At 43.9% G+C, this 25743-nt stretch overlaps 1 protein-coding gene across 2 annotated transcripts in view; it reads right to left on the reverse strand.

The window, feature by feature from the left end:
• Nucleotides 1–25743, reverse strand: part of GCNT2 (glucosaminyl (N-acetyl) transferase 2 (I blood group)) — a 79811-nt gene that overhangs the window by 35365 nt on the left and 18703 nt on the right. The window contains exon 1 of one of the 2 annotated variants that reach the window (XM_082848037.1): nucleotides 21221–22213. The exons of the other annotated variant lie outside the window; for it this stretch is intronic. Within the exon in view, the coding sequence (XP_082704163.1) occupies nucleotides 21221–22139 (919 nt within the window). The 5' untranslated portion in view covers nucleotides 22140–22213. Of the gene's footprint in view, nucleotides 1–21220; nucleotides 22214–25743 lie in introns of those variants that run through there. 2 annotated transcript variants of the gene reach the window in all.

The following is a 25743-nucleotide window of genomic DNA, read 5'->3' on the forward strand; positions in this document are numbered from 1 at the left end:
TGAGCCCAAACTTCTGCATCTTCTCATACATAGGAAAGTGCTATATTCAGTTACTTGAGATGCCTGGTTTTCTTTAATTAACAGTAATGTTTTGATCGTCCAACTACCCGGTCTTTGTTGCAAAAACTCCTGTGTATCCTGGTTCCTCCCTGACCTCTTCGGAGCTATCCCAGGCTTGAAGTCCTCAGAATGTCCACCGAATAAAACATAATTCTCAATTTTTAGGTTGTGCGATTTTTCTTTCGGTCAACATGACAGATACTGATTTGGAGATAGGCCCAAAGAGTTGGCAGGCATCTTAAAGATCACCTAACACAACTCTGTATATCACAGATGAGCAAACCAAGACCAATACAAATGATTTTTTCAAAGTCACTCAGGCAGATAGAAGCCAGAGCCTTAGTTCTGCAGCTCCCTGGTCCAGGTGGAGCCAGTCTAATTAGCTTCAAATCCCAGCTGGTCACTGACCAGCTACACGAGCAGGGTGGAGTTACTTAACCTCTCTAAGCATCAGGTTCTTTGTCTGCAAGATGGGAAATAACAGTGGTTCCTATATCACGTGGTTGTTAAGAACATTAAGTGAGATAACTCTTGTTCAGGGTTTATGTATCTGGTCGTGTATGTTCAATAAGCATTAGCGATTATTGTTGCTGTTGTTTCCCTTTCGAAAAACATCCAGCATTTCTGACCCTGTTAAGGAACTGATATTTTGATTTCTGTTCTTAGTAACGGAAAAGAAAAACATTTACATTCTTAAGGCTTTCAGATGGGTTGAATTATTGCCACTCTAAAAGAATGAAGGTTAAATTTCCCTCTTTTCCTTCCCCATCATTATCTTCTTTCACCCCCCTGGGGGGTGGGGGAATCCTAGAAATGCGGGTTCATGAAGGGAAGTACTGAATAGTCTGCTTTGATACCTTCCGTTCCCTTTGTTCTTACTAGACCCACACCCTTTTCTGCGAAGTGAGTGGCAGGAATCAGCAGAACTTGGGAGGAGAGGCAGAGGGAAGTGGGCACAAAGGGCTCTCATTGCAGGTTCTGTTGGTTTTCCCCCTCCTTTTGTCTCGACCCTTGATCCTACAAGGGGGAGCTCTGATCCAATGCCAATGCAAAGCAAACTCAACAAATCTTTCAACATGATTTAGTCAAAGCAGGTTGCAAATGAGAAGGGGGTACAATGTGATTAACAGCTCAAAATAGCAGGATCCCAAACCCCTTCTCTGGTCTGTTCTGCCTTATTTACAATGATTTAGATGAACAGCCAGAGATTAGAATGCGATGCCTTTTTTAGCGGTTGGCCCAGCTGTAGGTTTGTTTGGCCTGGTATCTGTGGCAACTGAACAGGAATTTTCTTCCAGCAAATAATTGGGCAGGCTAAGCTATTAACTTCCAACCAGGACAGGATTTCTGCTCTCTTCACTCTAGCTGGCTTACCATATTGAAAACGGTCGTCAAGTGGACATTTTGTATCACTCCCTGCCTCTCTCTGCCCCCAGGATAACCTTTACTGTCACAATCAAGGAGACAGCACAAGGACAGCCACTAACAACACATAATTCGCTTGGCTCAAACCTTAAAACAAAAGGCTAGGCTATGGGGGGGGGGGGGGCTTCTGGAGAACGCGGTGGGATATTTTTTCCTTTACAGTCACTTTAGCTCTCATTAACCTCATTTGAGCTGTGCACCTACCCCCGCTGGTGTCTCAGAGGCAAACGTGAATGACTTCTTGCAGGGGCAGGGCTACAGTCTGGGCCTGACCTGTTCCCAAGTCCTTAGAGTTCTCCTTTACCTCTGATTGCTTCTTTCGGCACAGTTACTGGCTACTGAATCAAGGCAATGTTTTGTGCCAGGCCGTCTCATCTCTCCCAAGGTTACACCATCCTGCTTCTCATCGAAGGCTTTGGTGATGTCATTCTGACAACCTCAAACACTGGCCACAAGCGAGACCCAGACAGTAAACAAGAAAACGTCTCCCAGCAACCAAAATAATGATCACACATGGTAGGCTGCATTCACACACTCAAATGTGTACAGGCAGGTAAGCGAGAAAAGTAAGTGAAAAAAGCTGGTGAAGCTGGTGGAGGGCAACAAAAACAGGGCTAGTGAGTTCACGAGCGGCAGCAAACACTTGGCCGCGGTGTTGTGGACATTGAGGGAGGGTGCAGATGGGGGTAAAGAGCCTTCAGGTGCTTGCCCCACCTAAAGCACGTCCCTCCTTCTCAAAGTCAGCCCTGAATAACGTGGGGTCATGGGGCCAGTGCTGCCAGCTCCTCAGATATTTGGAGAGGAAGGAGAAATCTGAATTCTATTTGAAAACATTTCCAAACTCTTTAAATGTTATCAAGTAATGAGCAAATTTTTAAGACACGAGTGCATGCACACATATGCACCCTGGAGACTGCACTGGCCCCCAGCATGCAGTTTATCGTCTTTGGTTTAAGCATCAAAGCTCCTCTATCTGAAGCTCTCTTGAGGCTTAGCTTATTCACTTTTAGTTTAGACACAATCATAACAAACTTTCTCAGATCTAAGCAGATAAGAAATCACAAATTAGAAGAGGAATATAGAACTGGTAGATTGGGCGCCCTTTTGTCAGCAATAAGTGATATACTCAGAGTGAAGAAGATTTGAGAAAAACTCTAAAAGTTTCCATTAAAAACTAAAAATAGAGCTACCAAATGATCCAGCAATCCCACTCCCAGGCATATATCCAGAAAAGATGAAAACTTGAATTTGAAAAGACATATGCACCCCAAGGTTCATAGCAGCACTATTTACAATAGCCAAGACATGGAAACAACCCAAGTACCAATCAACAGACGATTGGCTTAAGAAGATGTGGTGTATATGTATACACACACACACACACACACACACACACACACACAGTAGAATATTACTTAGCCATAAAAAAGGATGGAACATTGCCATTTGCAGCAACATGAATGGACTTAGAGAATAGCATACTAAGTGAAGTAAGTCAGACAAATACAAATATGATATCACTTATATGTGGAATCTAAAAATTACTACAAATGAATCTATATACAAAACAGAAACAGACTCATAGACATAGAAAACAAACTTATGGTTACCAAAGGGGAAAGGAGGGAGATAAATTAGGAGTATGGGATTAACAGATACAGACTACTATATATAATAAATAACAAGGATTTACTGTATAGCACAGGGAACTATATTCAATACCTTGTAATAACCTATAATGAAAAATAATCTAAAAATAAAATTACACACACACACACACACACACACACACACACACACACTTAACTGAGTCACTTTGCTGTATACCTAAAACTAACATAATACTGGAAATCAACTATACTTCAATTAAAAAAAAAAAAAGAAAAGAAAAACTCCAAAAACAGTGCAAGATCATTCAATTAAAGAATGACTGGCATTTGTACAACCCCATGACCATTTTATTACTATAGATCAATACCTCTAGTATTTAAAATTATCAAATAAGTTAATGAAAGGGCTTGAAAACTGTGAAGGCCAACCCAGTGCTTTGGGGTTGAAAACAAGCAGAGTAGGAACACTCAGTGAAATATAAATTTATTAATATATTCTTGTACATATATTTTGCATAGTTTATTTAAAAAGGAATTTCTGAAATATGTTTATTCAAAAGTTTTTTTTTTAATTAACCATTTTGTGCACAAAAGGGCAGCCTTTAAATTACCTAGGAAACTCACAATTCTGACAAAACTTTTTCTGAAAAAAATGTTAGGCAAATATGTCTACCACATGCTTCTATATCAGACATCAGTGCTTTTTCTGTAAAGGGCCAGGTAGTAAATATTTTAGGCTTGAGAGCCCTTTGGTTTCGGAGGCAAGCACTCAACTCTATGACTGTGTTCTGAAAATTCTGAAAGTAGCCATAACCGTATGAGGTTGTGTCCTGCTAAAACTTTATTCATGGACACTGATATCTCAATTTCTTATTTTCATGTCATAAAATAATTTTTTTTTCTTTTACAACCATTTAAAAATGTAAAATCATTCTTAGCTTGTGGCCAATACAAAAATAGGCCAGATTTAGCCCCCAGGCTGTATGTCACTGGCTGATTTCTTTTCTAGATAATAATCAAGTTTCTCCAGGCCTAAATTTTGTAATATCAGAGTCTTTGCAATCACTTTCCAGAGGAAGAAATGTGAAATGAGGGAAAATGGTAATGTTGGTCATCCTTGTACCTGCTGCATGAATCCCTTTGCACACCCCGTTGGGGTTATAGTGCAGAGCACTGGGCTATACGCCTCGGCTTCCCTTCTTCTGTAAAACAAATATATTAGGAACACTGATTTCATAGCGTTCCAAAGAGATTTAAATAGATTAGTACATAAAAAGAGCTTAGAGCAATGCCTTGTACAGAAGGCGTACTCAACAAAACTTACAGAATCTCTCTCTGTTGCCAGACTTGGTTCATATAGAAACTGAAGCACCCACCCACCTTCCTAGGTACCTTTAGTGAAGCAGAACAGTAGCGCTGGATGGGTCATTCTTTACCTAAAAGACCCCAAAGTACAGATGGGAGCCATCAAGGCAGCTCCAGCCCCTTCAGCGCTCTCCCTACACCCCAGAGTAAGGGAACTGCCCTGCATTCCCAGCTGCAGTCTCTTGAACCTGTTCTCCAGAGACCCAGCGAGCTGGTGCACCCTGCAAAAAGGTTGTGATAGAGCATGCTGGCGAAGACCAAGGCTTTGGAACAGGGTTTAAATTGGGCTCTGCTGTTTACTATGTGACCTTAAGAAAGTTTCTTGGGATCACTGTGCCTTAGTGTCCCAATTTTTAAAAAAGCATCATAGAAAGTCTATGAAAGTAAACCTGGCTAAGAAGCCTTCTGTATTTTACTATATACTATTCCGCATACCGTCACCCCAGCTTAGCCTCATTCTTCCAAGATCACACTGCTTTTTCCTAAGTCCCTAGCAGCCTCCTTTGGGTAGCAAATTTCTTTCCCTCTTGTGGTTAATGGCCCAGATTTAATTCCAGTTTTCCAAGCAAAAGCAAAAACAAAAGCAAAAAAACAAACACACACTAATTTTACCTTTGGCTATATTTTGTTAAATCTCAAGGGACAGAATTGGTGACTCTTTGTCTTTCTATACAACTTTTCTGTTTCCAAATGTGTGCTCTGAGAAAAAAAATGGCAAATTCTTAAGGAGAAGACCTTGCATGTCCCACATATTTCCAAATCTGGGATATTCTTCTGGTACCCTTCTCATACAAAGTACTGCCAAACTCCTCCACCCCCATAGTTTTGAAAGTTGAAGTTGCAAGGAGACATTTCTTCTAAGAGACAATATTTTATCGTTCAGCTGCTACCAGAGATCTGTATTTTGAAGATACTCAAAGAAAACAAAAGTCTTAAAATAGAGATAGGCAGTGGCTTCCTCCAACAAATAATTTTAATAGCCCTATTAAATTCTTGACTTGTTTTCAGTTTATTCAATCCACTATCATACTAGCTTCTTTCCCCATAGGACCTGTCATTTACTTGAGTTTAGACAGTTTGTTAGGGGAGAGTGCTTAGATAAATCCCCAAAAGCAGATGTGTCTTCTGCTTTCCCATAAATTAAACCTGGAAAAAATTTGCCTCCAAGATATGTTCTGTGTTTGTACTGAATTGAAGAAAATCTTTGCATTTGATTCTCCCACTGGTTCAAGTGGTTTTAGATTCAAATTTTATATTTACCAATCCATCCCTTTAAATGACATCCTTAAACTTGATCCTTTCCCTTCAAAAACAATGGGAAAATTGTTATAAATAGGGTAGGCTCTGGGCTTCCCTGGTGGCGCAGTGGTTGAGGGTCCGCCTGCCGATGCGGGGGGCGCGGGTTCGTGCCCCGGTCCGGGAGGATCCCACATGACGCGGGGCGGCTGGGCCCGTGAGCCATGGCCGCTGGGCCTGCCCGTCCGGAGCCTGTGCTCCGCAGCGGGAGAGGCCACAGCAGTGAGAGGCCCGCGTACTGCAAAAAAAAAAAAAATAGGGTAGGCTCAGTCCTGGTCTGCTTTGGTTAGGGCTCTCAGGTCTGATAGTGTAGTTTTGATTACTACCCTTCAGTGTGTCTTAAATGTGTTGTAACCTACAGAACAGAGTAGTTTCAGTTATCTTTTTTTTTTCTTCTTCCAGTAAATGATCAGTGCTGTTCTGTGGAACATAAATACCTAGGGCACTAATTCTCAGTCCTGAGAGGCCTTGGGCATTGGAAAGATGAGCAGGAATGTGTAAGGGCAGTACGTAGGGTGACCAACTGTCCAGTTCACCCGGGACTGAGGGATTTCCCAGGACACGGGATTTTTTTAGTGCTAAAACTGAAAAAGTCCTGGGTAAACCAGGATGGGTTGGTTATCCTAGATACCATCGGTCCTAAGCCCTCACTGCTGAAAGACATACCAACTAGAGGATGTTCAATAACTGATCAGTATGGAAGGAGAGGAAATGCTGAAACCATTGATCTGGGTGAAAGGTGCATGCAGGTCATAAAAATTCTGCAAATTTTAGTGCAAAAAAACTCTACATGACCCTTCCAAACATATCCCTGAACCACCGAGGCATGAGGACGAAATGATGTACATTTGTGGGGTAACTTTATAGTGAACCTAAAAGAATACACTTAAACCATTCTAACTACACAGATGTTCCCCAGTGGTTATAAGAATGTGTTAGTAGCAACCTATACAATGAAGGGAGAACCTAAAAGGAAAATAACTGTTATTATAGTGTTAACTGTATCTAAAATCCCCTCCTCCCTCCACTCCACATATGACTTGGCACATCTTTCTGTAAAGAAGGAATTAATAGAAAAATATATGGTCTTATTAACGGAAATGCTTTTATTAAAATTTATAATAAATGGGCAGTGAAGCCAGCAAATGTTAACTCATTTTACGGAACAGTGTAGTCAGCCAGCCATTTGATCTCTCTGACTCTCAATTTCCATATTTGTACAACTTTAGGAACTAAAGATGTTCCCTAAGGCTCCTTTCAGCTCTAAATGTTGTGATATTTCTAGATTCTGCACAGAATAAAGAGGAGGCTATTTTTACAGGAAAACTGCTTTAGGGAGTTTTGCTTAGATTAAGTGCAGGAGAAAGTTGAAAATGTGATAGCACATCTGACCAGAGAGAAACCAAGAAGGCTTTCTTGGAAGTGGGGTGGCGAGAAGTTAGTCTAGACAGACCAAAGTCCAGAGGGAGGAGAAACCCTATGGGGAAGTGTTCAGCCTCTCCAGGAGACCACCCGACACCTAGCTGGGACTTCAGGGTCTGGGGTGGGCAGTTCTCATAAGGGACATGGGAGGGCATTTGGAGTCCTAGGCAGGAGGGCCTTTTTTTCTGTAGAACCCCAAGGAGCTCAAAGAAGTAGCTCCAACTTGAACTGAGGGCAGAATTACAGATTTTCGATGAAGGAGGAATTATGTGAGGACTGGGGCTAGGGAAGGGGGTGCCTAATGAGGAAATACCTGGAGGAGGGGGCTGATCATGGCAGGAAGCTAACTCCTTTAGGATGAGCTTAGCATCTTCAGCTTGCTTAGGCAAGATTGCAGTTTTATCCTCTGATATTTTCACAGTTAAGTTCTGATCTTTTAAATCTGGCTGAAGAGAAAGATCATGGGGGAATGAATATCATGGAAGTAAGTACAGAGCTCGAGGGTAAAGGCTTTGAAAGAACAACCTCCAATCATCCATTCCCTGAAAACATGGCATTGAAGTGGATACAAAGTAAATGTATTTGGAAAGAAAGGACAGTCTCTTCAATAAATGGTGCTGGGAAAACTGGACAGCTGCATGCAAAAGAATGAAACTGACCCCTATCTTACACCATATACAAAAAATAACTCAAAAAGGATTAAAGACTTGAACGTGAGACTTTTTTTTTTTTCCTGGCTGTGCCGTGTGGTTTGTGGGATCTTAGTTCCCTGACCAGGGACTGAACCCGGGCCCTCGGCAGTGAAAGCGTAGAGTCCTAACCACTGGACGGCCAGGGAATTCCCGAACGTGAGACGTGAAACCACAGAACTCCTAGAAAGAAACGTACGGGGATAAGCTCCTTGACATTGGTCTTGGTGATGACTTTTTGGATCTGACACCAAAAGCACAAGCAACAAAAACAAAAATAGGGTTTCCCTGGTGGTGCAGTGGTTGAGAATCCGCCTGCCAATGCAGAGAAAATGGGTTCAAGCCCTGGTCCAGGAAGATCCCACATGCCGCGGAGCAACTAAGCCTATGCGCCACAACTACCAAGCCTGCGCTCTAGTGCCCGCAAGCCACAACTACTGAAGCCCACACGCCTAGACCCTGTGCTCTGCAACAAGAGAAGCCACTGCAATGAGAAGGCCGCGCACAGCAACCAAGAGTAACCCCCGCTCGCCGCAACTAGAGAAAGCCCGTGCGCAGCAATGAAGACCCAACGCAGCCAATAAATAAATAAATTTTAAAAATTAAAAAACAAAAAAGCAAAAACAAGTGGGACTACATTGAACTAAAAACCTTCTGCACAGGGCTTCCCTGGTGGCGCAGTGGTTGAGTGTCCGCCTGCCAATGCAGGGGACACGGGTTTGTGCCCCGGTCTGGGAAGATCCCACATGCCGCGGAGCGGCTGGGCCCGTGAGCCATGGCCGCTGAGCCTGCGCGTCCGGAGCCTGTGCTCCGCAATGGGAGAGGCCACAGCAGTGAGAGGCCCGCGTACCGCAAAAAAAAAAAAAAAAAAAAAAAGACAAGAAATAACAAGTGTCAGTGAGGGTGTGGAGAAAAGGGAACCCTTGTGCACTGTTATTGGGAATGTAAGTTGGTGAAGCCACCGTGGAGGTTCTTCAAAAAATTAAAAGCAGAACTACCATATGATCCATCAATTCCACTTCTGGGAATTTATCTGAAGGAATTGAAAACACACACACATATATACATTCAGCCATAAAAAAAGAGGGAAATCTTTCCATTTATGACCTCAAGGGCATTAAGTGAAATAAGTCAGACAGAGAAAGATAAATATGGTATGATCTCACTCACATGTGAATCTAAAACAACAAAAAAACCCCACAGATGCAGAGAACAGATTGGTGGTTGCCAGAGGCGGAGGTGCGTTAGGCAAAATGGAGGAAGGGGGTCAAAAGGTACAGACCTCCAGTTATGAAATAACTAAGTCATAGGGATGCAACGTACAGCATGGTGACTGCAGTTAATAATACATTATTGTATCTTTTAAAGTTGCTAAGAGAGTAGATCTTAACAGGTCTCATCACAAGGAAAAGAAAATTGCAACCGTGCGTGGCAATGGATGCCAGCTAGACCTACTGTGGTAACCATTTCACAGGATATACAAACGTTAACTCATTGTGTTGTACACCTGAAACTGATATACTATTTTGTCTTAATTATATCTCAATTTTCAAAAAAGGTAAACATATTTGGGAAAAACCTTCTTCTACTCATGGCTTTGTCCAAAAGCATGTCAAGAAAGAATGTCACGTACTATTCAGCTCAGAGAATGAAAGACAGGCGTTGAGAAACCACATTAAGAACTGGTTAGTTAGGTCAAGAAAATTGTCGGGACTTCCTTGGTGGCGCAGTGGTTAAGAATCCTCCTGCCAATGCAGGGGACGTGGGTTCGAGCCCTGGCCGGGAAGATCCCACATGCTGCAGAGCAACTGAGCCCGTACACCGCAACTACTGCACCTGCTTTCTAGAGCCTGTGAGCCATAACTACTGAGCCCGCATGCCACAACTACTGAGCCCGCAAGCCAAAGCTACTGATCCTACAAGCCACAACTACTGAGCCCACGAGCCAAATCTACTGATCCTGCAAGCCACAACTACTGAGCCCGTGTGCCACAACTACTGAAGCCCATGCGCCTAGAGCCCGTGCTCTGCAACAAGAGAAGCCACCGCAATGAGAAGCCCTCGCACCGCAACAAAGAGCAGCCCCTGCTCGTGGCAACTAGAGAAAGCCCACACGCAGCAATGATGACCCAACGCAGCCAAAAAAGAAAAAAGAAAATTTAATTTTCTTTTCCTCTATTAGGAACTGTCAGTGTTAATATGGGCTGCAGCATGTAATTTTTGAATTGGGCTCATCACACTGTATTGTATTTTTATGATCTACATGAAAAGAATCTGAATGGAAGTAAAACCTACCTGCAAAAACTGCATGGCCTTTGGTCTGCATTAAATGGTATAATCCATGTTCATGTAAAAAATGGCTCTCAGAATGTTTGCTTTCTTTACCTTAAGTTCATGCCGCATTGCTTTCATATCATTCTTGATCTAAATAAAGTCAAGCAATCAGTAATGATGTAATGATGAAAATACAAGTAATGAATATGAAAAAAAGAGAAAAGTAATTGATATAACTGCTACTTAGTGGGTTCCCTTTTTTTCCTTTTTTTCTTTTTTTGGCCGCACAGCGCAGGAAATTCCCTATAATGGTTGCTTTGGATGTAGCTTTCTAAGACTGCAAATTGCCCACTCCAAGACCCAGGAAAAAATCACTAAAACTCTCAGCAGGGTCATTTGCTTCATCAAATGATGGGTTACTGCCATCAGAGCAGCAGCCCTGTAAAAACCCAGATCTGGTCTTTAAAATAGGGTCCTCTGATGTTAGGCTGTTATTTTTACTTCTTTGGTGCAGAGTTAGGTGCCCACTGGTTAAGCTCACAGACGCTGGGCCTTGGCTTGAGCTGGTGCTGCCCCCAGGATGAACTTGGCCTTGAGAAGCATTCCCAAGATGAGCAAGATGCTTTGGAAAAACAGAAGAGAGAGAACAGTGCCACTGCTGTTGGCTAGGGGCAGAGAGGACTTCAGGAAAATTCCCAGAAAAACTGAACATGCTGGAAGATGCTGTCTGAAGCTGACCTACTAAGATCCGGCAAAGGAATCGAGGCTGTGTGTGCGTGTGCGTGTGTGTGTGTGTGTGTGTGTGTGGTGGTGAAGGGGGCAGTGGAGGGGGTGATTTGCAGCTGAGTTGGCAGCCGTGCTGAGGGGCATATTAAATGTTATTTCAGTTATGTCCAGTTCAATAAATATTTATTCTTATCCCACTGGATGTGCCCTATGTTGAGCTGCCAAAAATGTAAAAGACCCTGAAGAGATAATAGTTGTCAGGGTAATATGATATCCACATTCATAATTACAGTTCAAAGAAGATTACAGAATGGCATAAAAGAGTTACAACCGGGACTTCCCTGGAGGTCCAGCCAAAAAAAAAGGAGTTACAACAAAGGTTTACAAAATGTACAACAGAGGAAAAAAAAAAAATCAGGGAACACTCCCTAAATGACAAGGCATTGAATGGAGACCTATTCAGGCCATTATTTAAATAGGAGAAATAGAGGAGAATGACCCAAGGAAGGAGACTGAGAAGAAAAAAAGTACCAAAGGCAGGAATACAAGGCGTGGTTTTTCTGGAGTGTTCCTTTCAGGGAAGACAACCATGGGAATTGATTGATCAGTGATATTGATGTGATTTTCAACAGGGATATGCAACCATCCAATGTGCCACGTTGAGATGTTTGTATTGAATAATTCAATAAGCTATTGAAAAATGTCACTGAAGCTTTTGGAATTGAGAAGTTATTCTTAGAAGAAAAATATGTCGAGGGTTGGAATGTTTTGAAGAGGGCAACTTGGGCCAGAGAGACCACATGGATGGGTCTAACAATCTACTTGAGAGATGGGCAGGATGGGCTGGAGTTAGAGCAGTCATGACCGGAACCGATCGGTGATACTCCCTGGAAACCTATCACACACACAATGTACAGAATGTGCTGATCAGGTGTTGGGGGTTGGAAGAGGAGACGTCGGCTGACATGGAGGACAGCAGTGCCTGTCCCAGAGGTCCTGGAGGAGGGGGTTTCTGGTGAGTAGGGCAATGGAAGTGGGGGCACCTGAGCAGGTGCCAGTGGGGTCCTCAGGAAGAGATGCCCAGAGGCCTGGGAGGAACGCAGAGAGGGCCTGGGAGCACGATGCAGGGTCATGATTCATCAGGACAGGAATGGTGATGAGCCTGGAGGCCAGTGAGATCACCAAGGGAGAGAGAACAGCAAGGGCCGAAAAGCAAACTGGGGAAAAGACTCACAGGGGTTGTTTACTGAAAACTTCACTCTCCCTTCACTCTTCTGCATTTCGCTGAGAATAGTGGCTCTAAAATCAGCTATTACCCAAGTCTCAATTCAGTAGTTGGTAACCAAGAAATGAGAAGAACAGAATCCATTTAAATATAAGTTTCCAAACAGGGATTACAAAAGCATTGCCCTTTAACACTTCTGGCAACACATGATAGCATTTTCTTAATGTTGAAGTTATTGCTCAAAGTTCTGTGACTTTGGTCACATACAAAAGTATTGTCCAAAGACTGCTGGCTTCAGATAATCGTCTCTTCGTGGCACTTTTACCCTATCTGCCTTTTCTGAGTACAAACAACTTTTAGAAAAGTGATTCTAGGGACTTCCCTGTTGGCACAGTGGCACAGTGGTTAAGAATCTGCCTGCCAATGCAGGCGACACGGGTTCGAGCCCTCGTTCAGGAAGATCCTACATGCTGCAGAGCAACTAAGCCCGTGCGCCACAACTACCGAGCCTGCATTCTAGAGCCCGTGCTCCACAACAAGAGAAGCCACCGCAATGAGAAGCCCGCGCACTGCAACGAAGAGTAGCCCCCATTCACCTCAACTAGAGAAAGCTCATGTTAAGTAACGAAGGCCCAACACAGCCAAAAATAAATAAATAAATTTATTTTTTTAAAAAAAGAGCGATTCTATACACTGAATTGAGGATGGGGGCAGAACACTAGATTAGAAATAGGATGATCTGAATTTGTGCCCATACTTTGCCAATTACTACCCAATCAATAAATCCAACAAACATTTAGAGAAGGTATATATCCTACTGGGAGATTAGGTTACAAAGCCAGTATGTACAGGGAAGACAGCATACAGTCAAAATTCCTCTGGAGAAATCCTTTGGGAATATGCCGTGTTAAGATGACACAGAGTCTCTCCCTAATTCCAATGCTGACAATTTTCCTTTTAATCTTGGTCCAGATGGTGGTTTCTTCTTACGAGCACCAGATGAAGAAGTTAATTTGAGCTGAGGGGCCATGTCATGAGATGCACACTGTATCTTTAAGATTCGTGAGCATGGGAACCAAGACCCATTATGGGAATGCAGAATCCGCCTCATGCTTACTGTGGACCCAGACTCATTGCGTGGAACGGAGGGCGGTGGAGGGATGGCCGTTTAGACTTACATACACTGTGAGTGTGCACGTGTGTACGTGTGTGTGTGTGTGTGTGAGAGAGAGAGAGAGAGAGAGAGAGAGAGAGAGAGAGAAAACAGTTGCGTTTGTGCAAGTGGGATGACACCAAGGAGCCAGGGCTCCATTGCTCGTGTGCCAGGCGTTGTGCTAGGAATGAGGAAGAAGAAATTAGCAGGTGCTGCTGCCATCCCTGCAGGTCAGTCTAGAAGGTCACTAGGAGCACAAACACAGCATTGCAGACTAACTGGAGTACAGTGTGATACAGGGGGATGGAGTCCACAGGAGCGAGAATTAGGAAAGGCTCTTCAGAGAATATGACTCTAAGCTTAATCTTCAAAGAAATGCACATGCCAGTCAGAGGAGGGAGAGGGAGGAAGAGCGTTCTAGAGCATTCTGGAGGGGAGCTGGCATGAGTTGAGGCGGGGAGGCTGAAAGTGGCACATTTGAGACCCACGAGTTGTCTGGTACAGCTGGTGTGCGGTATGGGATGGGGGGCGGAGCACAGGGCGAGAAGGTGCTGCAGAGGTCAAGGGGCCACACTGCAATGAGCTCCCTTCCAGCAAAGGGGCTAGAACGTGAGGCTGTATGTGACGGGGATGCACAAGAGGTTTCTAAGAAGGAGAGAGACGTGATCATGAGACCGACGCACATTTTTATCGAGCTCATTCTGTCACTGTGGAGGATGGATTAAAGCAGGCTGAGAATGGAGTCAGGGAAAGGAGTTAGAAAGAAATCAGGCTACTGTAGGAGAGAGAGGAAGAGAGAGAGGGATGGCGGCACCAGCCATGGAAAGGAGGCCAAAAGCCAGATCCCATTCACTAACCGTTTACCCGGTACCTGGCAGGAGCCGAGCCCTTGCACACATCCCCTTGCATCTTCGGACCACAACCCTATGAACCGGGTGCTGCCAGGTCAAGGCATCCCCGCGACCGTCACACGAGGGCCTCACCCACGTCACGCCAGGTCCAGCCCTCACCCCCGCCCCCTTGGCTGCTTTTCTGGCTCCTGCACACACGGAGCCCTTGCTCACCTCAGGGCCTTTGCAACCTCTCATCCCTCTGCCTGGGACCTCCTTCTTGCTCCGATGGCTTGTTCTCATTTTGGAGGTGCGGTTCATGTGCTGCTTTCACTAAGAAGTAGGTCCCTTCCTGCGTCAGCCTGCTTGTCTCCTTCATAGCACTTAGAATCTCTAATTATCTTATCTGTCTACTTTTTACTGCCTGTCTCCTCCTTCTAGAATACTCCATGAGAGTAGGGGCCTTATTTGTCTTATTCACTATTATATACTTATTCACTATTATTTCTCAGTATCCAGCACGGTATCTAAGTGCTCAATAAATATTTACTGGGGGAGGGGGAGGGATAAATTAGGAGTTTGAGATTAACACAGACACACGACTATATATAAAATAGATAACCAACAAGGACCTACTGTATAGCCCAGGGAACTATACTCAATATTTTGTAATAACATATAAGGGAAAATAATCTGAAAAAGAATATAGAGATATATATTCATATATATATATATACGTATATATGTATATATATATATGAATCATTGTAAATCAACTATATTTCAATAAAAAATAAAATAAATTTATTGAATGAATATCCATTTTACAGATGAAGAAAATAATAACAGTAAGAACAATAAAAACTAACACTCAAAATATGGGCTAGGCACTGGTCAAACTCATCTAAACCTCACAGATTTGATATAAATATCATTATTTCTCCCATTTTATAGATGAAGAAACGGAGGCTCCCACATTTAGGTAACTTGTCCACAGTCACAAAGCTTACAAATGGCAGAGCAGAGATTCAAATTCAGACAGTCTGGCTCCAGGGTCGAGCTTTCAACATCTATGCTACACGGCTACTCTAAGACTGGGCTTTCCAGTCGTCGGGTCACAAGGCTGGCGATGGAGGAGCTAGGATTCCAACCTGGTCCTCTGACTCTGGAAACCAAGCTCCAGGGCTGGAGGGATGGGGGTGGTGAGAACTGAGGAGAGAGAAGCCGGCCGGCAGGTCTAAGCTAACAGAGGGCGGTGTTGATTGAGGGGCACACAAAGGCGAGCCTGGGTTGAGTTCTGAGCGTGTAGCATCCCAGGTGCCCGCTGCACTCTCTACTGTGCTTCCGGCTTTTGGAGCAGGACACGTCACTCAGCCCCTCTGATCCCATCCTCACACTTGTAAAATGTGAATTTACATACCGACCCAACAGGATTCTTGCGACGATTAAACTGAGATAACGCAGACCCATGGGCAGATGTTCGTAAACATTACTCTCCTGATCTTTTCTGTACCTTCGGCTCGCACGGAAAACCCAACGTTTTCAGGAAAATGGGCTAAGTATCCAGATGACATAAGGAACAAGAGAGAAAATTCCTGGGTGGGTCCAATTATATAATCATTCCCCAAGCTTAATGAGACTTAGAATTAGCTAAGTTTCATCTTCTGAACACTTGCTGTTATTGCAATAATCAAATGAAGAATTCATAAAACTAGGTTCAATTTAATCTAAGCTTACCACATAAATCTCACCTCTGCTTCCCCCTACTTCCCCCTAGATGTTTATTTTCATTCTTTTTTCTTTTTTTCTTTTTTTTTGGCTGCGCCGCGCGTCTTGTGGGATCTCAGTTCTCTGAACAGGGATCGAACCTGGGCCCCAGCAGTGAAAGTGCTGAGTCCTAACCACTGGATGGCCAGGGAATTCCCTCTTTTCATTCTTATTTCTTGCTAGGTATATGCAATATTTGTCTTTGGACAAGCCACTTATTTTAATCTTAAATTTCTCATCTGCAAAATGGGAACAACAGTCCTCCCCTTAATAGAATTCTTATAAGAATTAAAGAAGATAATGTGTTAGAAATTCCTTTGCAAACTAAGTACTATCCAAATATAATAATTATTATTAAAAAGAAACATAAAGGTATATTTGTATAAAATTATCACATTTATATTAATAATTATTTATTGATATACTTATTATTTATATATATAAATAAAATATAATTTTATTTAAAATGTTTTTATGACAGACTTCCCCGGTGGTGCAGTGGTTAAGACTCCGCCTGCTAATGCAGGGGACACGGGTTTGATCCCTGGTCCAGGAAGATCCCACATGCCGCGGAGCAACTAAGCCCGTGTGCCACAACTACTGAGCCGTGCACCACAACTACTGAAGCCCGTGCACCTTGAGCCCATGCTCTGCTACAAGAGAAGCCACTGCAATGAGAGGCCTGTGCACCACAACAAAGAGTAGCCCCCACTCGCCGCAACTAGAGAAAGCCCGCGCGCAGCAACGAAGACCCAACACAGCCAAAAATAAATAAATTTATTTTAAAGAATAAATAAATTAATTTAAAAAAATAAATAAAATGTTTTTATGAGGGAAGAGAAGTATGCTTATTGAGATCATGCCTTTTCCACAATGGTAATTTAATTAGTCTTCTCCAAGTTATAATTGCCCAAGTGCTGAAAACTGTATACCTCATTACATCTTGTCCTTCTAACGGAGGTGGAGACGCTCACTGAAACCCCCCTGCCTGCAGGACCCGGAACCACCTTGCAGTGGGCGTGTGCTTTTGTCTGGCAGGCATCACGGGCGAAGAACCATCCTTCACCATAGCCTGCCCTGAACTTTTAGCTCGAGGGTGAAAAAGTGACCCAAGAGAAGCTGGTCAGCATTCTTCCTGTCCCTGGTTTGTTTAGGGATAGGGATTTGGACCGAGCAGGACCAATCTGACGACTTCCCTGAACTGTTGCCGGAACTATGAGGAAAGAAAAGCTTTCTTTTCTCTCGGGAGTGCCGGCTGTGAGAAGCAAGCAGCTGGAGCTGCTTCGGAGCCTCTCTGACACCACGTGGGGAGGAGCAAACTGAATAAAGTCAACCGAGTGACAGGCAGACAGACAGATAGAGTGACCAGTTCAGACCAAACTGGGACTTCCCTGGCTTCAGCATGGAAGGTCCCATGCCCAAGACGCCCCTCAGACCTGGGCACACAGGGACGGTTGGTCACTTCACAGAGACGAAGAGTCCCGCATATACCGTTCCAAGCCTTGATCTAGCTTTACTCGGAGGCCCTCCTTGGGCACCTCAATTCTATGACCCAGTAAGTTCCGGGGTCTGTTTAAGCAACTTTGAGTTGTGTTTCTGTCACATGCAACTCAAAGAGTCATAACACATGCCCAAAGAATGTCCACATATAAGCCACAAAGTTAAAAAAGCAAAAGAAATCAAAGTAGGAAACAAGCTATTTTTAGCATTGGAACATGAGGAAATGTGATCATGTGGTCCTTTCTGAAGTTGAGGTAATTTATTTGACAAAGGGGCTCCGGAAAAAAAAAAAAGAGAAGTATACAAAATGGAAAAAAGAAGAGGCAAATGAAAACATTCTTATGGAACAGAAACCTCATGGCATGAGAAAGGTCAGAGAAACACATGAGCAAAAATCCAAAAGAACAAGCTTAGGCGGCGAGGGGGAAAACGTCGCTGAAGTCAAAGCATGGAGCAGTTTTGCCTTTTCTTTAGAGACAGACCCACCGTAAAGTGGGACAAGAAGACAAGTGAGCCACGGAAGTGGCCTGTGAAAAAACTGGACCAGCAGAGGCTTCTGCAGATCCTCAACAATTCCAGAAGACTTAAAGCAAAACATCTCAATGGTCTCTGGCACTCCGCCCTGGGGCAGGTAGGCCAAAGCAAATGCTATGGGAATAATAATATGGGAGCTTTTCTTAACGTGACATACAGCAGTGATTACAAAGACTGGAGAAGTTGGAAAACCTCAGCGTGCACCAGAATTCGTACAGCGTGCATATGACAGAGCCGCATGCTAACCCTAACCCTAACCCTCAAGCGCTATAGGATGAGTGAGAGAAATTTGCGCTCCAGAAGGGTTTCCTTTGAGAATATGGCCAGAAGGGAGAAATCTAGACAACCCATCTGTACACAGCCACACAGGATTGAATGATAACCACTCTTTCTGGCCTTCCCTGAAGAAGGATGTGACACTGGGGCCCCCAAGGGACATGGCCCGGCACCATTTCTATATCTAATGCAGTTTGGAAAAAACTTAAGTGTTGAAAACCAAGAGAGAAGTCATTTTCTCAATAGAAAGACAACATAAAAAAAAAAAAAAACAGTGTGAAGATATGTGATTTAGTCTTACCTCTATGAGTATATTTTCTATTGAGTCTCTATTTATTTATTTATTTGCTGTGCAGCAAGGCATGTGGGATCTCACTTCCCCAGTCAGGGATCAAACCCACACCTCCTGCAGTGGAGGCACGGAGTCCGATCCACTGGACCGCCAAGGAATTCCCGAGTCTCACTGATTTTAAACTATTCTCATTTTGTTGTCTGATATCACCTAGTAACAGGGTACCAATCAGGTTCTTGGTCTTGGTCCTGTTGTGGGTGTTTCAGGGAGCCTGATATGACTGTGCAGGGTCTTTCTAACACAAACACTTTAATTTAGGATGTTTAGGATAAAAACAGAAAGGAACTTTGAGGGAGGCAAGGAACTGCACCATCTGAACTCGCACATTTGCAAAAATGTTTGCGCTGTATTTACCGAAGGACTTTTCCCCTTAAAACATGACACTGAAAACAGAAGACGTGATATGGTAAAAGGTTGTCTGGTAATAAAGAACCAGATTCACGCACCAAATCCTAAATCACAAAGAGCGCTCAAGTGGAAAACCACTGGAGGGACTGGAGCATGTGACTGGATTCTGCATCGCCTTTGAAGATGGGGAGGTCCATCCCTGGGGCTAGAGCATGTGATGGCTTGTTTTCTTTAAATCACTTGTAATTCAGGAAGGGCCCACCTACAAGCAGGATATCTTCCTGCTTGCTCCCTGAACCAGGATGCCATCTGGACTGTAACAGAGGAAGGAGGCAAGACCCTAGGAAATGTCACGTTATCCTGAAAAACATCCCTTGAAGAATCAGACCACTGAGGTTCTCTCAGCGGAGCTCTCATCTCCGATTTCCTACAGGGGTAATGAAAGGCATTTGCCAAGGCTAAGGGGCAACAAGATTGATGGAGCCTAGACTCACCTCTATGAGTATACTTTCTATTGAGTCTCACTTTACTTATTTATAAATAAAGGCATTTTGGCCTTTCTACAAATTCTCAACAGCTGCCTGCTAGGTGTTTATGTGGTTCTGGGTATTGTGTCCTCTGCAAAGAAAGGCATATGTAGGAACGAAGAGGATCTTGGCTCCTGGGGCCCTTAGTTTGTAGCTGGGGAGATTGGAGATTCCAAGAGGCTATTTATATGGGGTCATACTGTCGCTGAGAGAGGGTAGAAGCCAGCGAGTCACCCCACAAACCTACAGCAAAAATGGTCTTGTCTCCTGCCTCATCTATTTCACCAGGGCTGGAAAGGAGAAGGGGGTAAGGAAAAAAAAAATGGGGGGTAAGAGATTATTTTTCCTCGATTTTGTTAAATTGATTTGACATTGATAAGACTGACCATCCTTCTGCAAACCAAACAGACATTTAACACTAACACAAACCCATGTTTTTCTTTTTAAGAAACGACAATTCAGGCTTTTGTGAAGTTACGAACTGCCTTCATTTTAGTACGACATCTATGGAACCACGAGGCTAGTATCAAATCTTCATAAATCCTAAGGGAATAGTGAAAATAGAAAGGGAATAAATATTTAAATATGAAAATCTGCCTCTAATTACCTAGTGCTCACCAATTAGATGCCAATGATGGAAACAACAGATAAAAGGTGAAAAGATGGCCATAGGAAGAGGGAGGTCAAGAAAGAGAGCTTGCACAGTGCGAGAGCAAGCCCTGTTCACCAGGCCAGTCACCCTGGGATTCAGAGACCAAACATGGTATTTTCCAGAGAACGCTGCCATGTTTATCGCCCAGCAGGCCCCACCCTGCAGCCTGAGAGCACCTACCAGTGTTTCCAACTTGGCAACCCCCCAAAAACCAGAACAATGATTGCTTTTCTCCTGCTATAATAATGCTGTCGAGTTCATCAGAGATCCATTGTGTACTTTTCATTGAATCCAAAGCACGCTGTTTCCTTCAGACGAAACCCTATCATGTTTTATATAGTTTTAAAAATAATTGATCTGGCCCGTTAGTACAGATAGAACTGTTTTGATGAGAAAGGAAGGAGCTTCTCCTGGAATCTCATTATTTATCTGAAGTTAAAATATATATATTTTTAAAACTTTACACCTGTGGTACAGTACATGCATGAGTCTAAGTATTTCTCCGCTCACGGGGTCTTAGGGAGACAGCTGTGATGCCATAGTAAAGTCTCATGCTTTGCCACTCATTCATTCATTCATTTTTATTGAGCATGTGCTATGTGTTCTACGCATGGAGGATACAGCAGTTAACAAGATAGAAAATGACCCAACTTCACGGAGCTAATACAGAGGAGGCCAAGCACAAATCCTCGCAAGTAAGTAGATAGGATATTCCAGATGATAATAAACTCTTTGGAGGAAAAAGGTGGGGTGGTCAGCTCAGCTTCTCTGAGCTGATGACCTCTGGCTGATGAGAGGGAGCCTGTGAAGGTCTGGGGGTAGGCAGGGGAGTGGCCAAGGCAATGGCCCTGGGGTTACAGCAAGTCTGACAAATTTGGGGGAAAGAAAGAACACCAGTGGGGATGGAGAACCATAATACCGATTGTGGTTAAATATTTAGTAAGATGATGAATGCAAAAGAACACGATGAACTGCAAAGCAATACCACTAAAAGGTATTATCTGGCTTGGTTAGAATACTGTATTCTAAAGAACATCATTCTTTAGATGTTTAGAGTTTATAAAGGATGCAGGTGAAAACTATATATTTCAGTTTTCATCTTCTACTTCTAATAAAAAGGAGCTGGCTCTCGAAAAGCCCTTTCAAGTATGGCACGTTGCCTTCACGTGAAATAGGAAATCCCACATACCTGGAATCCTATTAAGCGTCACCCAGAAATGTTCATCCGGGCTGAAGGTGTCTTTGGACCACTGGAGCAAGTCAAGAGCCCGTGGGTCATGGAGAACAAAGTTGGTAAACTCTCTTGACAGGGCAACGTAGGCAGAACCGAAGTAAATGGTGAGATTGTGGGGAGGAGGCGGTTTCAGTGCTGTGGTTCTTATCACATAGGAAAGCTCTTTGCCCAGGTGCTCTCGGTGGACATATTTAGTCCGTCCAATTGCGTGAGCTGGAGGCAGCACCCCTGGGGTGATGTTTTTCCCTTTAAATCCTTTCAGATACTGAACTATCTCCCTGTTGGTTTTCAGGGGGAAATCTTGCCCACAGGTGTTGATGGCGTACTTCCACGGAACCTCCAAGGCTGCAAGATCCTTGATGCAGTGCAGGTCAGCCTGGAGCCTGGAGATCCCACCATAGACCACGGGTTCCATCTTGGAAGCCAGAAAAGCATTCGGGAAGCAGCTCAGTAACTGCTCCACTGCATCTTTAAATTCAACTGTCGCTTTCTCATCCACGTGAACACAGTAGATATTCTGAGGCATGTAAATAGCTCTGAAGAGCCTTGCAAAGGTGTCGAAATTGTGATGGATGACCATGATATATGCCAAAGGAAATTCAGCTTCTTCTTTAGATAACGGCGCCGTGATGTAGTGGCTTTGAGCCAGGTATTCCTTGCAAGAAGACGTCTCATAGATCATGAGTTTGTTTCTCCAGAGGAAAGGTGCTTTGCCACTGATAAAGGATATGCAAACTTGACTCAGCATCAAAGTGTCCGAGTTATTTAGCCTCTGGAAGCCTTGCTCGCCCCCAAAATTGAACACATAGAACACGATAAAAATGATTACACAAGAGACAGAAACTATAAAGAGGTAACGCATCAATGAAGGCATGCCTCCAAGAGGAGATTTCAAAGACCGTCAAAATCTAAGTCCTCTCCCAAACTTACTTTTTTCTCTGAGTTCTTATTTTGGTGCATACTCCAGTAATTCGTGCCCTGAAGGAGACACTGTGAATTCATCCGGTTTCATCCCGGGAATCCAGCGGCTGGCGCACTCCCCATGCTGATAGAGCTACTGATCCCGCCTCGTTCTCTGCCTTTCAAACCGCCTTTGTCTACATCCCGGTAGCAGGTTGCTTAAGCCCAGCCTTTTTTCCTCCCTCTGCCTCCCAGCTCCCAACGGCTGGCTGTTTCACTAAAACTGTGGTTTTAGTCTCCTTTTCCCCTGCAGATTTAGTTTCTCAGATCTCTTTTGCTTCATTTCAGAAGGTTCCCCCCCCCCTCTTGTTACTGTCATTCAGAGAATTAATACAGTAAGAACGAAAGTTGAAACGATGCGTTCTGGCAGGCGTGCCGTTTCCTGCTACTCATCCGACAAGCTGCGGCACTCCCCCGCCCCCGGCACTCCCCCCCACCCCCCACCCCCTTGTTGCTCATGGCGATGAGCCACAGCCTGGTCCCTCGACTCTTCGAGCACACTCCACGGGGTATAATGTTGCCTCCGTTCTCAAATATGCCGCTTTAGTGAAAAAATGACTGAAGTGACGAGAATGAAAATTTAAAAAAAAAACCTCATCCACCGGGCTCTTTTGTAATGCTTTCTAGCCCCGCCCTACTCTTTTTCTTTTTCTTTTTTTGGCCCTACCGCGAGGCATGCGGGATCCTAGTTCCCGGACCGAGGATTGAACCCGAAGCCCCTGCAGTGGAAGCGCGGAGTCTTAAGCACTGGGCCGCCAGGGAAGTCCCCGGCACTCTCTTTTCTAAAACAAGAGCTTACCGGGGTTCCAGTCCTAGGGGATCTGAAAGTGCAAGGCTCTGGGATCTGTGACTTTGCGATTACGTCGTGACAGCCCCTCTCCTTCCACCGTGGTGCTTATCATAAGGGCTGAAACGGAGCAGGACCCCGTGGGGTTCTCCCTGGTACAAATTCTTTCCATGCCCCCCCTCCCCCCGTTTCTTGTTTGTAGGAAATAGGTTTCTTTCAGGCTCCTGGACGTTCCCTGAGCTCCAAAGGGCAGGTTCAAACAGTTGCTAATCAGGGAAGGGAGGGGATGCAGAAACAAGGGAGGAACAGCCTAGAAACAATACTGCAGGCTTGGGGCAGGGTCCTGGTTCTTCCTCAAGGGATACACACAACAATATCTTTGAGTTCTTCTGCGGGAACTAAGGCCTCCACCCAGGTGGAGGATGGTAACTTCAGGCTGAGGGCAAGATCCCTGGAGCACCGCCCTGCTACCTCGCCACCAGCCAATCAGAACAAAGTCACAAGCCCTGTAGCCCTCACCCCAAATTTTGCCCATTAAATACTCCCCCCAAAACCGTCGGGGTTTTAGAAAACGAGCCACCCATCCTCTTTGTATTGGCATCTTTACAATAAATGCTGCACTTTCTTTCACCACAACCCGGTGTCATTAGATTGGCCTTACGGCCCGCCAGCGAGCGGCCCTGAGTCTGATTTGGTAACAGGATGTTGGGGTCCAATGAACAAATGCCAAGCTACATCCCCTGATTTAGATGAGACCTTAAAACTTCACCGGAAAGCAGTCGAATCCTGGCACAAATGATGTTCGGATAAGGGCACCTAGAGCGCATTCAGGTTTTCACTACCCAGAGAACATCATCTAATACTCAGAGAAGTGCTTTATACCTGCCAGGTTAAGCCTGTCAAATCACCTAGGAAACGAATGTTGTTGCCCCTATTTGTAAATAGCAGAGTTTTGGCTGAAGAACATGAAGCTCTTTAACTTACAAGGTTCTCATCTTCAACCTTTTATTTTTCCAACCAGCTTTTTTTTTTAATACAGATCAACATATTTTATTTATGATGGCTTCTAACACACCCATACAACTACTTCATGCCTTCCCGTTTCACCTTCCCTCTGAGGTGAACGTAACCCCTCCGAGCCTCCATCCTGTAGGAGTAACTCACTGTCGGAGACTGAACACCCCCCCCACCCCTCACCCCCCGCATGAAGAAAAAACGTCCTTTAATGCCCTTTCTCTCCTCCTTTTTGAAAAGTCTCTACCCTGCTATTCATGAAATTAATAGAACAATATGCTTATTCCTTGTTTTCAGCAGAGGTAGGAAAACCAGCGCTAAGCCCCCTTGATTCAAGGCTCGCTGCACTTCCGCTGAATGACTCATCACCTCCTGAACCACGGTAGGTTTTCATTCCAGCTTTTATTACTCCTATTTTTCATTATTCCAGCTTGTACATTATTTTTCTCTCTCCCTTACTAAATTCTCCTCATTCTCTAAGACCCATCACAAATAAACTCTACACAGAACCCACCTTTGGCTTTTTATGCAAAGTGGAAAAAAGTAAACGGAGCCCTTATCTGGACAGAGCAGATCAATCTAATTCTTAGTGTTCCCATGGAGCAGAGCAAAGAGAATGACTCTGAAAATATGATAATGAATGATGATGGTAAATGATACGAAGATGAATGATAATGGAAAATTCAATCCCAACCTTCCTTTTTTTCCCAAATAATACCTTTAAATATCAGGTTATAGTCTATCCTATTTCAACACAACAGAGAGTAATTTCAGTATCTAGTTTGGCAAAGATTTTTTGGCTTAGAGTGAATATTAAAATATTTTAAATATTTGCAGTTTGACAAAGTGTTCAGATACATGACAATGAGGCCAACAGAGTCTGTTTACATTATTATTTCCAGCTGGCCAACAACAAGGGGTTCAGATTTATACAGGCTTAGGCACTGACATTAATAATGTTACTATATTGAGAAATACAGACATTAGCCAGATTAGGACCTTTCATCCTATTTGTTTGGTATTCAATCCGTTATTTAAAACAGCACTGTTCGAGTGTTGAAAATGTGGCTCTTTTTCCTGTCTGCCCTTTTGGCTGTCCTTGGGTATTGAAAAATGCCTACAGGAGAACTTTTTTAAAAACCACTTGTAAGAGGGGAAGGCCGTTACCTGTTCCCTTTCCTTCCTAATAGGCCACGTGACCTGCTTTTCCAGCACAGACACGAGGCATGTTTTTGCTGCTGAGACTGAACAGCTCAGCCTTCCCTACCTGCTCGTGACTGCAGGCCAGCACAAGACTGACGCACCTTTGGCTCACTTTGGAAGCAGTTATTCCCGAGCTAGACGATTAATCAGGCTAGACATGTTTACCCTCTCCGGGCCGCCTTAAAAGCTTGCTCTTTCTTCCATTCAGAAGCCTTTATTGTTTTTTACATCATTTAATAATTTTTCCGGGAAACCTCCTACACTGATGGTGGGAATGTAAATTGGTGCAGCCACTGTGGAGAACAGTATGCAAGTTTCTTAAAAAACTAAAAATAGAGTTACCATATGATCTGTAACCCCACTCTTGGGCAGATATCTGGAAAAGACAAAACCTCTTTTGAAAAGGTACATGTACCCCAGTGTTCATAGCAGCACTAATTACAACAGCCAAGACATACATGGAAGCAACCTAATGTCCATTGACAGATGAATGGATAAAGAAGATGTGGTATAC

This window comes from Leucopleurus acutus (assembly GCF_964270905.1).
Source record: "Leucopleurus acutus genome assembly, chromosome: 10".
NCBI classification, from domain to species: Eukaryota; Metazoa; Chordata; class Mammalia; order Artiodactyla; family Delphinidae; genus Leucopleurus; species Leucopleurus acutus.